At 41.7% G+C, this 15481-nt stretch overlaps 1 protein-coding gene across 3 annotated transcripts in view; it reads right to left on the bottom strand.

Moving 5' to 3' along the window:
* RGS6 (regulator of G protein signaling 6) overlaps positions 1-15481 on the bottom strand; it is a 277140-nt gene that overhangs the window by 17294 nt on the left and 244365 nt on the right. For all 3 annotated transcript variants that reach the window (XM_075614222.1, XM_075614223.1, XM_075614224.1), the window contains 2 exons: positions 11452-11638; positions 8895-8984 (listed from right to left, as the gene is read on the bottom strand). In XM_075614222.1, coding sequence (XP_075470337.1) covers positions 8895-8984; positions 11452-11638 — 277 coding nt within the window. The remainder of the gene's footprint in view (positions 1-8894; positions 8985-11451; positions 11639-15481) is intronic.

Below are 15481 nucleotides of genomic sequence, written 5' to 3'. Positions count from 1 at the left end.
GTGAAAAAGAAAGTACACCCTCTTTGAATTCTATGGTTTTACATATCAGGACATAATAACAATCATCTGTTCCTTAGCAGGTCTTAAAATTAGGTAAAAACAACCTTAGATGAACAACAACACATGACATATTACACCGTGTCATGATTTATTTAACAAAAATAAAGCTAAAATGGAGAAGCAATGTGTGAACAACTAAGTACCCCCTTACTGCTTCCATAGGAATTAAGATGCTAAGTAGCAGACAGGTGATGCTAATAAAATGCCCCTGATTAATTGATCATCAGCAAGTGTGACCACATCTATAAAAGCCTAAGTTTGAACAGTTTGCAGGTGTGGAGCATTCAAGTGTGTGTTAACACAATGCCAAGGAGGAAAGACATCAGCAATGATCTTAGAGAAGCAATTGTTGCTGCCCATCAATCTGGAAAAGGTTATAAGGCAATTTCCAAACAATTTAAAGTCCATCATTCTACAGTGAGAAAGATTATTTAAAAGTGGAAAAAATTCAAGACAGTTGCCAATCTTCCCAGGAGTGGACGTCCCAGCAAATTCACCCCAAGGTCAGACCGTGCAATGCTCAGAGAAATTGCAAAAAAACCAAGAGTTACATCTCAAACTCTACAGGCCTTAGTTAGCATGTTAAATGTTAAAGTTCATGACAGTACTATTAGAAAAAGACTGAACAAGTATGGTTTGTTTGGAAGGGTTGCCAGGAGAAAGCCCCATCTCTCTAAAAAGAACATGGCAGCACGGCTTAGGTTTGCAAAGTTGCATCTGAACAAACCACAAGACTTCTGGAACAATGTCCTTTGGACAGACGAGACAAAAGTGGAGATGTTTGGCCATAATGCACAGCGCCACGTTTGGCGAAAACCAAACACAGCATATCAGCACAAACACCCCATACCAACTGTCAAGCACGGTGGTGGAGGGGTGATTATTTGGGCTTGTTTTGCAGCCACAGGACCTGGGAACCTTGCAATCATTGAGTCGATCATGAACTCCTCTGTATACCAAAGTATTCTAGAGTCAAATGTGAGGCTATCTGTCCGACAGCTAAAGCTTAGCCGAAATTGGGTCATGCAACAGGACAATGATCCCAAGCACTCCAGCAAATCTACAAAAGAATTGCTGAAAAAGAAAAAGAATGAAGGTGTTGCAATGGCCCAGTCAAAGTCCAGACCTCAACCCAATTGAAATGCTGTGGCTGGACCTTAAGAGAGCTGTGTATAAACAAATGCCCACAAACCTCAATGAACTGAAGCAACGTTCTAAAGAAGAGTGGGCCAAAATTCCTCCACAACGATGTGAGACTGATAAAGTCATACAGAAAATGATTACTTCAAGCTATTGCTGCTAAAGGTGGTTCTACAAGCTATTGAATCATAAGGTATACTTAGTTTTTCCCACATGGCCTCTCCATTTTGGCTTTATTTTTGTTAAATAAATCATGACACGGTGTAATATGTCATGTGTTGTTGTTCATCTGAAGTTGTATTTACCTAATTTTTAGACCTGCTAAGGAACAGATGATTGTTATTATGTCCTATGTAAAACCATAGAATTCCAAGAGGGTGTACTTTCTTTTTCACACCACTGTATATATATATATATGCACACTTATTTTAAGATGGGAAACAGAATGCAAATAATTCTATAGTTTAGAAAATGAGCCGTGAATGGGTTGCAGATTCCTCTGGCAGTACATGGGCTAAAAGCAGAGGCCTTTGTCACAGGTTGGCTGCTATTCAATACAGTGAAAAGCGGCCTAATGACTTCCTACAGTACATTGAATACGTGGGCTCTGAGATGTGCTGAGCCTGCCTGGCTCACCGTGGCCCGACCCCAGGGTTCTGCAATTTGTTACTAAAGATGTTAAATACATTTGTTTAGAAAAAGAAAAGACATGACTGTCTATAACTGAATTAAACTTCGGTATATATGTACCCTTTATATATGTGGGTCAGGGCAACTGTTGTTTTAACCCTTCCATGTAAATATGTCACCGGCGGATTACATTGTTACACTTGTCTCTCAATCGCACCACTTATTGCAGGTGTGACGCGGTCTTGTTTTGAAGCATGTTGGAACATATAGATTAGTAGGAACCAGTTGTGCACGCTATCACCATGTATGAGTCAAAAGGACTACAATGCAGCCACAGTTTCACCAAACACTATGGATGGAAGCCAATATAAATAAAAACAATTAATAACATCCAAGCAACTAACAAAACATGCAAACAGATCAGCAGAATGTACTTTATATCTATATTGCCGGAAGCAGATCAAATTAGTACAGTAATGCTTGGGAAGGATGACATGACTATGAATTAGTAGTTAGTAGAGACTTACAAAAGTTAGTTGAACCTACAAGGAATATTGGTGGTATGGTTAAACCTCTCATTGTGTGGATGTATTTGTCAGAGCGCACTGCGGGCAGTGTCACCAACGCTTACTTATAGATTTAAAGAGATTTATTGATCAAATTCTCCCTGTAGCAAAACTGGGGCAAAAGTGGCACAAAACCACCATCAGATTTATCAAAAGTAAATCTGTTGCTTTCAAGAGGATTCATTCACTGCTAAATCTCGGGCAGTTATTTACATTGTGCCCTGGGTTTGTAGCTAGGAGACTTTGGTAAATAAAGCACAATGAGTTAAATAATGTATGTGTAATATTATTACAATGTGAAATATAACAATATAATTGACGTATCTTCCTCGTTAGTGGACAGTAATAACCTTTTTTGGATTTGTGATGTCATTCAAGCAGCACAAAGGATATTGGGCCAGAGCGCCTAAAAGCTGCACAAAGGAACCACGTATTCAGCCACATGTAAAATAAGTGGCAGAGTAAGTAGTATTGCTACAGAATCGGTATTTTGTAGCGGCCAATTCGCCGCAACCTAGTCTCCGCCAGCGTGTGGCCGCCGAGGGACCGTACACTGCTGTTGCTCCCCCACGGACACTCGCCCCCCCCCCGTTATTTCGCTAATAGGGTAAGCTAATTGATGGGGTTTTAGCGGTCAGAGTGGGGGTTATGGATAGGGCTTTTAGGGTAACGGGTTAGGTTTTTAGGGTAGTGGATTAGGGTAAGGGGGGTTGGGGTAAGGGGTTAAGATTTTTAGGATAGTGTTAAGATTTGAGGTTTTTATGGTAACGGTTAGGGGCTTGCCTTGCTGGTGAAGCAGGCGGCAGAGAGATGTCCCAGTAGTGAGTGGGAGCTAAACGCCGGCAGAGATTTGGTGAGTGGGAGCTAAACGCCGGCAGAGATTTGGTGAGTGGGAGCTAAACGCCGGCAGAGATTTGGTGAGTGGGAGCTAAACGCCGGCGGAGATTTGGGGAGTGGGAGCTAAGCGCCGGCGGAGATTTGGTGAGTGGGAGCTAAACGCCGGCGGAGATTTGGTGAGTGGGAGCTAAACGCCGGCGGAGATTTGGTGAGTGGGAGCTAAACGCCGGCAGAGATTTGGTGAGTGGGAGCTAAACGCCGGCGGAGATTTGGGGTGTGGGAGCTAAACGCCGGCAGAGATTTGGTGAGTGGGAGCTAAACGCCGGCGGAGATTTCGTGAGTGGGAGCTAAACGCCGGCGGAGATTTCGTTACGGAAAAATGGCTAAAACCAAATGTCCTAGACCCGTATTGCTATTGATAATGAAAACTTTGACACTTTAATGGACCCCAGTAATTCCCAGTAATTCCCGAGATGCTTGAAAGATAGTTAAAAATAACGAATGTTCCTAAAATCCCCTGTATGTCATTCCAGGCTCTCATTGCTGCAGTTCCAACTAAACGCAATCAGTGCTTGTTACCGTGACACTTATCATCTATATGTGTTATTTAGTCACAGTAGTCGTACGCCTTGTGCAGCTGGAAGGCGCTGAGCTCAACAGCGGTAAATAATCCCCTCGCACGTTACTCTTCCTTCTTACGTTCCTGCCACAGTAAACTTGCAGCAGAGAACGGTGCAATCATTTCATCTATAAAGGATTCTCATGTTGGTGAAGGATTCTCTACTAAAGGTGTCGCTGTATCCTGCACACAGCTACACTTCTCAGGGATCAATACGGTGGCTAGAAATGTGAACAGCAGCACTTCCAGTGTGTAAATAAGGTAATAAAATACATGGGCTCCGGTGACATTCCCTCAAAAATAGGAGAAGCTATTCTGTACATTGTCTTATATTGTACTTGGCTCAAGTGAAACGCTTGGCTGTCATTTCTTAAAATAGATTTTGTTTCTATGCCATTACATTTAGCAATGGACAGGTCATTTTCAACATAACTAAACACAATTATTTAGAGTAAATCTCCAACAAATTCTAAGGTATAGTATTATTATTGTTATTATTATGATTATTATTATTATATTGTAGGAGAGGTTTCTAACAACTGGTCTTTGACTAAGCACCAGTCAAACTGCTTTGTGCGAAGCGATGGAAGACTATTACCCTCTGATACTTGTAGTATTTAGCAAAACAGGCATTGGTTTCTTTTTTTAAACGTAGGTCCTATTACTACGTCACGGGGCCCCTGAAGTGCCCGATCCCATGATGTAGCTGCATCTCGAGGCACTCAAAGGGTTAACAGGGAGAGTTAGCCAGTGGGTACCCTGGGAGCTGGAGGCTTGTCGATGATATCTACTAAGAATAAGACCAAAAAAGCTTACTGTGTGTTCATGGGTTGTGTGTCGGACTGGAGGGTTTGTACAAGATAGGCTGTTGTATCTAAGCTTATTGTCCATACTGGTCCTGACCATAATGAATATAGGGCCGTATAATTACCAAACAGGCTATTCCATGAAACACCTTTTGGCCGGTTCACTTAACAAATATAGGCAGACGCTGGGAATCAGACCAACACAAGTTGGAGAAGACAACCAGGTGAGATCTTGTTTATTTTTTTAATCTACAGATTTATGGCAAGCCCTAACTCAGGTCCCTTCTAAGAATAGGACCCTTTTAGTCTGGAAACAAATACAATAAAAATAAAATTCACGGGTATATGCTCCATTTCATAATCTGATGACAGTGCTTTATTTATTTAATTTATAGCACCAATTACAATGCCATATAGAATGTTTAATGTAAGAATGCCCTGTCTCTGGGTGCATATATTTCTCAGTATGCTAAAGGTGGGCAAGCGGAAATTGCTTAAAATATCTAGAAAATAATGTGTGCTGAGCCAAGAATCAAGAAATTACTTGATAGACGCATATTAATACAGTATTCGTGTTTTATTTATACTACCAAAAAAATAGGAATACTTAGTATTTTAAAACACTTCCAAATAAATAGTTTTGAATAAATCTTGGTTTTGCAATTCTGAATAATTATATCTCATCTGTGATGAGGGTCTACGTCAATATCCCAGTAGAAAAGGAAGGTATTATTTCTGCTTTTATGGCACACAAAGATACTGCATCTCAGCTACAGGAGTTGTACTTTATATGTCTTTATTTGTATAGCGCCATTAATGTACACAGCGCTTGTAGAAGCAGCTGACGTGTGATTGAGGCATTAACTTACATGGTGGAGTAAACTTAGACAAGTCTCGGATACAAGAAAATCTTCTGTATCATTGTATCAAGGTGCTTTGGCTGTGAAGCTTTGCTCCACTTGTTTGGGGAGATTTTAACTCTATTCCAATGAGTCCATGTTGTCTCACAAGTGTAAGAAAGTATATATAGCGAATGGCTGTGTGCAATTATGGAAGGAGTTATTTGTCACACAAAATAGATGTGTACATTTTATAATGTCTTGCCATCCTTTTTTACACAACACAAAATGGCAGCTCTGTGCTGTACCTAAGAAACATATGTAAAAAATGGCAGATTTGCCCGTGGTTATACAGTAACAGTAACTGGTGCAATACTAATTAGTTTAATTACTCTGTTAACACAGCTTTAGATCCTTTAGGAGTAATCCACAATAATACAAGCAAGATATATTAAAGCAGTAATCCCAGCATGAGAACCAGGGAGTCCAACAGAGCTGAACAGCACTATTTTAATCTCCGGGGACTCCCTGGTTCACGAGATACTCACCGGTTTTAAAGCTTCCTCCAGGGGAATGGCTGCCAAAGGTTGCAGGTCCCCTAGGCCAATAGGAAGACACAACGTCATCAGTTGCAGCTTCTTATTGGACGGCCATTTAAGTCCCTTAAAAAAAAACCAGGAAGCAACACTGGTAACTTCACCGGTAAGTGTGTCGGGAACCGGAGGGACCCCAGAGGTGAAAATAGCGCAGTTCATCTCCAGAGCACCCCCTGATTCCCATGCTGTAAACAAAAGGGGGGCCAGTTAGATAGGCTAGCGGCTTGAAGGAAATGCAACAATTTCATTTGGTATTTATTACATGTTCTTTCTTTTTTTCTTAAAGTGGATACACGCTGTAAAGTGAAAATCTAAGATTGTATCGCCCCTCGATGAGAGATTACACTGTACTACTGGATTGTTAACAACTTCCCACTCACCCCAAATTAACCAAATGTTTTAGAGCAGAGGTCCCCAACTCCACTCCTCAAGGACCACGCACAGTGCAGGTTTTACGGATACCCCGGCTAGAGCACAGGTGGTTCAGTCACAATGATTGGGCTACCTGTGCTAATGAGAGGCTATCCTTAAATCCTGCACTGTTAGAGGTCCTTGAGGAGTGGAGCTGGGGACCTCTGTTGTAGAGGAATTACTATATACTTAGAACAATTTTTGTTTTGTAACTACTGTGTTTTAGGTAACTGGTATGTTAAAAAAATATAGATAAATGACATTTCTGCTAATTGCCAGGAAGCAGGGCTCAGTGCGCAGATGCCAGTGTTGAATCACCCAAAATGTTGGTTAGGAGAAAGGCCCAAATCTTGCAGTATTTGCAACATAAACTTAATTTCTATTGGATTTCTTTCACCGACACTGAAGTCTACAGGTTCTCAATGTGTTAAGGCAATTTGGAGCAAACAGAGACCTTCATATCTTGCTCATCACTGTATCAAAGTATTGAAGTTCTTTACACCCGCAGAGCGCGCATGTGTAACTACAGTACAAGGAGACAGAGAGAAATGGGAGGAGTTATTCAATGCATCCATCATAACGGGAAGCATCCAATTCTGTGTCTTGCGCAGTATTGCCTGATCAGGACTGTCACTCTACTGAATATGCCCGTCTGTGTGTCATTTTATTTTGTGCCAAATATACCATATCTGAGGTAGTGGAAACCTCTTTGGTCTGCCATCTGTGTCCAATATAAACACTTAGGCCTAGATGAACTAAGATTTGTCAACAGGGCCGGCTGGGATGTTTGCTGGGCTTTTTGCGGGGCCTCTTATCTTGTCGGGCGCGGCATCTATTCAGACGACTCGGCGTCATGACGTCGCGGTGCCACGTTCTCATGGCCATGTGACGCCACATTGTCATGGCAGCGCGATGCCAATTTGCCGTCGCGGCACCATGACAACAGGACGCTGCAGGAGGAGATGCTGCTGGAAAAGGTAAGAGAAAGTTACGGAGGCCTTGTGCTCTCCCCCGGCAATCAGTGTCACTGCTGTGGGGAAGTGTGGGACCCCTGTAACGGCGGGGCTCGGTGCAGTGGCACTGATGGAACAGCCATCAAGCCGGCCCTGTGTCAATCGTGGACATACCATGACATTACCCAAAACAGGAATTGATGTTATTTTCTCTGAGTTCCACAGAGCTAATTATATTCAAAAACAAGGGACGTAATGTAGGATAATGCTGCTACATTTTTTGCAAAGGCATCTTCCGGAAATGTGATGTTATGCAAGTCTTGGCGTTACTGCTATTTAGGGCAGAGAGGGGGTACAGAGGGAGGGGGGAGATGAGAGAGAAAGAGAAATAATGCTGTTATTTAACTCATGCCTAACTGTGGCGTTACACCCGTCCAGATTCCGCAAAAGCCCTATTTCACGGTGGGATGGGAGTAACGCCAAGTTTAATGCAGGCTTAAAAAAAAATTCACGTTAAATCCCTTAATGAACTTTAGTTAATATGAGATGATAAGATAATACCTCATTTGCAGACAAGTTGCATACCATTATCACTAACCTCCGGTATAGTTATTGCTATGCTCTTTACGTGAGAAACCATGGCTTAATGTTATGTTTCTGTCCTTAGTGGATACAGTGTTCATTTTAACGTGATGTTAACCAAGGTTAATGTTCCTTTAAGTCACCTAACGAAGCTTCGGGCAGCTAGGCCTTACTGATGAACAAATGTCTTACATTTACTACAACTGGGAGATAAGAATAGCTTGCTTTGCTGCAAAGCGTTGCTGTTCATCAGTGAAATACTACGAGGTCGTTTATTCTATGAGCGGGTAAGAGATTGAATTCCAGTGAGTGACGGGGGAAATACAAATATATCTTAGACATGAAATTCTGCTCTAACAATAAAAAAATACCGGCAGACTTATTAAGTCATTCAATGATACTGTCTTTCAGTGAATAGGATCTATGTAAAATGAGACCTCATGCCCTCTGAGTGAGATGGCTTTCCATGGAGTGAGACTGCCTACTATATCGGCATCTCTGAAATGCGAAAATCGAGCGTGAGATCAGGTGTCAGCTTTGTGCTAAAGTGGATCAATCACTTTCTCTCTCTGATTTGCAGTACAGTTACCAACAAAAATAAAAAAAATGATCATCTGTTTTCCTGTTCAGATTCAGCCGGCCCCTATTCTAATTTGTACAATGTCTGTGCCATATGATATAAATACTTGTACTTGCTGTTGAAAAAACAACTGGGAGGGAAAATGACATTTAGTCCTCGTGCAAATAAGATGAAAACAGACAAGAAACACAAGTCTCATTTCCACACTAGTAGCAAGCAGCAGGCCAGAATCAGTAATGTGCAGAAGATGCAAGCATGTCCATCACAAACTGTACCTTCTTCTTCATAAGCAACAAGTCCTGGTAGGCATTGGAGCGCAGGAAACGTGCATAGCTGTCACTCTTCATCAGCTTGTAGATGTGCTCCTATGAGGGAGGATGAAATGGTCACAATTTAGAACTCCTGACTCGCACTCCCCAATTGTAGCAGGTTATTGTATCATCGTATCCTGACTGCAAAACTGAGAAAAAACCCAACAGATTGGTATAAAGGAATAATTCCATTGAGAACAATGCTGAAGTCTTCTGCTATTTCTTGACCCAGTTTGGTACTCTGGCATCGTAATTTCCTAGCCCCACTAATGCACTCTACCCGCTTCGAAACAGAAATCAACACTGTTGGGGAAGGACTCTATGAATGAATAAGACACACCACACTGATCAACATGGTGGTCTCTACACATCTGTATATTGTAAGTACCGTGAGTTACATTTGCTCAAAGAGTGTGTTAGTGCTTTGGAGGTTGAGAAATACTCACAAGTGCTTCAGTATTAAAATATTTCCCCTTTCAACATAAAAGTCCATTTGCTCTTACAAGAAAAATGCGTACAAATCTGTCAATGTAAGAGGATTAATATGTTATATATGTAGATACATACATAACACTATCAGAATTGCAAAGTGATTGGCCAAACACTGTACTGTTCTATGTGTGCCTCTGGACTCAAGTTAACTTATCATAAATATGTCCCCTAGCAAGGAAGACAGTTTGTTATGGTTTTGATAAAGCATCCAAAAAAGAAACCCATGCATTTCCTGGACAGACTAAAAGGACTTTATTAGAGGATGATGAATAAAGATGATAACATGATGTCTTGCTGAGGGGATATTTAACGTTTTTGTTTTATGGCTTCCTAACTTTACAGGCAAATAAATCTTCAGTGAGCCATTTTGTTAAAAGAGATTTTAGCTTTGGAATGATGAGATATGACAAGCTAATTCATGTTTGCCAAGGAGATCAGTGATCATGGATATATAAAAAAAAGGGTACATCCCATCCTACAAAATGCCTATGAAACTTCTAGTTTGGAAACTAAATGTGGTAGTACTTATTTGTTGGTCTATGAAGCCTTATATTTAAGGCTATTCAAATGTGTCTAATAAATGTTGCCATGTTAATGCCTTTATCATATTCATACACCAGAAATTTCACCTGATCTCCTGGGCATCTTCAAAAGCATCATAACAATTCCTGAGCCCTCTCTCGCTGGCAAACCGTTGAAAAGAGGGTAACTATATTACTTATTAAAGATCCCCCGTAATGTAAGGTAATTGAAATCAGGTGCAATTTACAGGGATAAAAAATATATAGATTTGTGACAACCAGAAATACAAAGTTTTACTAACAGTAAACGTGACGGAGGGTCTTGATTGCATTCAGTGTGTCAGATATTTGTGTGCCTCTCAAAACTAGACTTAGCCACCAAGACAGATGTCCAGGCGTACATTAAAATCATACAAATGCAACGATGAGGGTAGCATTATTGTACAGGTTATAGGGCATTTGGGTTTAAAATCATTCAATCTTCCAGCCATAAATGTCATGAAAGATTAAGGAGTGTGAGATAAGACACACCCACAAAAGGTTTGCCTGTCCTTGTCACAGAGGCAAAGTTTTGAGCATGAAAACAATGCATTTGAGTATCAAAAGTAGAATTCAACAAAGGGGGGTGTTAATGCAATAATACATGAGTTCTCATATCTTCAACTCCACAATACCTCTATTGTTCGTTGGTAACATAAACTGTAGGTTCTCTGTTTTATTATTTTATTTGATTGAACTGTCTGCATATATACATATATTGTATGTTTTTTGTAACATTCCTCTTCTGTAAAGCCCTGTACCCTTTTCACATATTAAATCTAAAATGTAATAAGTACTGTCGTTGGGTTCTAATTGAACCTAGTTCCTTTTTAAAGAGATTAACTGCATTTTTGGACAGATTTAGCTACATTGGATGTTTGTGCTAATTATATATTTGTCTAGTAAACAGGGAGCTAAGGACACCTGAGGCTAAGACCTTAAATAATTCTTGGTGGTGGCAGCGTAATTGAGATGTAGTTTTTTGGGGAGATATTGCTCATTTTTAGTGGGCAAGCTGGATGTTTTAACCCCTTTTTGATACACAAGTCACATGCACACAGATGTTATTACACCAACAAACATTATTCTAGCGGGGATATAAGGGGTCTATGTAATCAAAGCAAAATTGCTGCCATTTTCAATTTGATTATTTTTTGTGACTGATCTGGTGCATTTATTTGCCCCAGAATTAGACTAAGATTCCACCAAGGAAACACAGGGGGTATTTACTACAGTCTCCTGGTTCAAAACTAGGGTGCAAAGGACAAACTTCAGTTGCTTTCAATTGGATACCTTTTATTTGATAAATATGGACACAAAACCCCAAACCTGTCAGAGGCTTTGACGCAGAACAATGCCTCGATACATAGATCCCTTATCTTTTATCGTGCAAACTGAAAGCAATTGCTCCCTTCTGCACCTTCCTGACTTATCACCAAGCTAAGAAAATTATGACGGAAACCTCAAACCTGTGCATCTTCAAACGTGTACCTCCCTGCATCTTTGACGTTTTGGCTTGTCCTCTCAAAACTGTGGGAGTCTAAATTGATGGCACTTGGTGCTCCAGGAGCCAGAAACTCTTGCCATATCTCCTCGACTCTTTTGGGTACTTCTTGCAGAGGTTGTTTCTTCAGATCTTGTACGGCCAGCCAAAACCTTTGAAGAAAGCAAACAATAGCTACGTTCCCCATAAACTGTAAAAGGATTTTCTCTAGTGTTTTGGCGACAGATCTGACCAATGTAGCCCACAAGCACATATTTAGGTGGAATATCATGACTTGGGATGATAGTGGGGGGTAGCTGATGAGAGTAGGTGCCCATGTCTGGTCAGGTTGGTCAGGGCCCCCGGAGGATGGGTGTTGGTTACCCCTTGCTTGCTGTAGGGGTTAGTAAGGCATTGCAAAGATATGGCCAACTACGACTAGCCATTTTGGTATGCAAGCAGGTAAGTGGTGTAGTTTTAGGAATGTATTAACCCCTTAGTAGTCAGGTAAACATATGATGCCCATGGCTAACTGGTCACTTGGGCTCTCAAAGGGTTATTAATGACACCTGCACGTTTTTAGTTAGCTCATTTTATTGTAAGCTTTTTATGTGTTAAACCCTTTGGTGATGGTACTGCGTATTTTTAGAGTCGGGCATCAAAGGGGTTCATTTATTTTCTATTAAAGGGTTTGTAATAAATCTTATTAAAATACTTTATGCTATAGCAGTCTGATATTCCTCCTCTTCCCCATTGCATTGCTAGCGGTAATTAGCACTTCTTTATCAGCAGTTAATCACTGCAAAGCCATCGCAATTTTAATATATCATCATTTTTACTGCAATATTACTGAAATAGCGGATATCCGACTAGTATAAATGCACGATATATTTTATTTGCTAGGTGCGAGAATAACTAAAATGTAACGGAATTTTGTGAATTCCGGCCTGTGGGTGTTCTTCCATAAATAGTGGTATTGTGCGGTGTGAGCATAGAAACATCAGTGGCTGAACCACTCACAGTGACAGTTAGTTTTCAAACGGCTCTTCATCTTTTACACACTCACATTACAAACTTTTTTTGTGGCGCCCCACCCTGCTTTACCTCCTCCATTGGCTGTCCCCCTACTTACCTCGCCCGGCCTCACATCACGTGACCCGCAGTCATTTGACGTCACGTTACCAGGGCAGCTGTGACATCACATGACCCCACGCTGTCATTTGACGCCGCGTTGCCATGGCCACGCGTCCTGAAGCTGGCTGAATCCCGGTAAGTAGAGATTGCAGAGACCTCGCGCGGTCCTCCGGCATTACATTTAAATGGCGCGGGACCTCTGTAACAGCCTGCGCCCCCCAAAAAAATCCCCCCCGTTTGCGCACCGCTGATCTATTACACATGAATTTCTTTTGGTGTCAATATAGTATTACTCAGTGAAATAGAGCATACCTGCCCCCTGGTGGATAGCTAGAGCATTTATAATACGGGTGCAGACCTGAGACGTGAATCTGCTCACAAGTGGTATTTTTATTTGCTGTACAATAATACTGTTCAAACTTTATAAACCCCTACTCGTAGAGCTTGGAATCAAGTGTTCAAGTGTTCATGCCTCAGGTATAGCAAGATACAGTGAGTTTTCCAAGGTCACAAAAATCTGACATTGGGATCTGAACCAAGCTTATCTGCTTCATTATTTGGATTTAATTGGGAAATAAATAAAAACAAATTATATATATATATATATATGCAGTGGAAGGGCAGATGTGGGTTGAGAAATCGAGGACTCCTAATATAACTCCACAATCAGATAGAATTAGTTTTAGGTATACACTGGATGTATTACTCAATATTCTGATCCAGAGGTAAGTTCTGACATACCTTAATATTTCAGGGGAGCGTCGTCGATTGCCCAAAAAAGAAAAAACAGTGGATAGTGTGATATTGTAAAACCAGTGTGAATAAAAATAAATATAAGAGCTTCCAAATTCCTACTCACTGTGAGACCGAACGGAAAGAGCTACGCCAAAGCAAAGACCCTCTTGTACACATGCTGTTTTTCCTTCGATTGCCGTAAGCCTCCATTTGTCCTTTATATTTGATAAAATTGTTATCTTTTATCTACACTATGGTTGTTTTCTGCTTTCTCGGAGATCGCTGACCTATATACCATACCTCCAGACTGGGCTACATTACAGTTCCAATTTGGCACACATGCTCATTTTCCTGCTGCGTTTGTGAGTAGGAATTTGGAAGCTCTTATATTTATTTTTATTCACACTGGTTTTACAATATCACACTATCCACTGTTTTTTCTTTTTTGGGCAATCGACGACGCTCCCCTGGAACCTCACCCATACTGCATCTTCAAGACTTTTGAAACAGTCTTTTGTCGGGGTCGAGTGATAAGTTGTTTTTGCCTTGTTAAACTAATTTGTTATTCACTGTATATTTTATGTTATTCACTGCACATTTTGTTTAGATTTAGTATTGATATATACATTATTTGATATCACTTTAATCACTATCTAAGGTGGAGTAGAGCGCCATCTAGCGTTCTTTTACATACCTTAATATTTCACAGGTCAGTGATGCTACACTGGATTTTGTAGTTTAATTTACATTTTTGTCTACTCTGCTCTATTGCTTAAAAACACAATGCCCATTATTATCAAAGGGATACAGGTGTCAAGCTTACTGTATGCATGTTATTAAAGCATCAGTTAAGATTCATACCACCTGAGAAGGTGGAGAGATTGGTAGTAACACGTATGCCCCGGACATCAGGATGGGAAGGGGATTTATGATAAAAGACTACTTAACGTGATGTTAATAAATTAAGTTAACGTCACGTTTATAGTAACACTATTCAATAATGTAAAGCCACGTTTTCTTCTGTAAAAAGTACCTGCATATTTTGTATTAGTAATCACAGCTTTTGGAGAGTTGGTGTGTCCTCTGTGATGGTTGGTTTATCCAGTATAAAAGAGCAGGTGCTTCTGCAGACGGTGAAGGTCTGCGAGGTGTTCTTGGGGTAAACTCATTGATGGTTACAGGTGTGACACTATACCTTGTGGAGTTTTATTTCTGTTTTGCCCATATTTTTGTAGCCAGGGCAGAATTTTCTTGTGGTCAGAGGACCAAGGCATTATCCTGGCTGGTTGAGTGTTGGTGACCCCTGCTTCGTGGGTGGTGCTGGTCTGATGTTTCATGTGTGGCCAGGTCTCCTTATAGGCTCCCCCTCAGCCCCCTTCGCTTTCCTCCGGTTCCCCTTACCTCATGTGGAGTGGGGTGGGGAGGTTGCAGCGGCGTGTGGGTGCCGGAGATGGGGTGTGTGCGCACCCTCGTGAGATGTGCAGGAGCTGGGGGCTGATAGACAAGGCGACCGGGTCGCCGGAGTCCCGTGGGGGACGGAGGGACAGGGCACCGCCATCTTGAGAATAGCTGCACGTGTGCAGAGAGGTGCCAGTAGTTGTGGCAGCCATTACAGGCCTTGTACATGCGCAGGAGCACCTTAAGAACGATGGCCTTTAGGGGAATAAATCCGTTAGGGACAGAAACCCCCAGCAGCCCCAGGGGCTGCAGTCAGGTGGAACACAAGCAGCCAATAGGACTGCTGCATTTGTGGTAAAGGGAGCTCGCGCTGACAGTTAGGACAGTTAGGGCAGTTAGTCAGTGAGTCAGTTGTAAGCAGGATAGCAAGGGGATAGATAATGTCCAGGGAGGAGTGATCCACTGGACTAGGTCAGAACATCCCCATAGTTCCCAGCTAGACCCCATCACTAATAGCTTGTGTGCTGTAGGGATGGCCCTTAGACAGGGACGCTTCCCTTAGCAATATAGTGTTAGTCAGCATATGTGCTACGGATGCACGCGGTGTGCGCTGCCTGCGTCTGGGACCAGACCAGGCCATCAAACCAGAGACTATCCTAAGGTGGGACCCTCCAACCGGATACCACACCACGCGGAGGCGGATCTTCGGTGGACAGACGGATCGGTTGTTTGCTAGTACCCAGCAGCAC

Source organism: Ascaphus truei, chromosome 9 (genome assembly GCF_040206685.1).
Source record: "Ascaphus truei isolate aAscTru1 chromosome 9, aAscTru1.hap1, whole genome shotgun sequence".
NCBI lineage: Eukaryota > Metazoa > Chordata > Amphibia > Anura > Ascaphidae > Ascaphus > Ascaphus truei.
The sequence above is the reverse complement of the archived record's forward strand: the minus strand, read 5'-3'. Positions and strand labels throughout refer to the sequence as shown.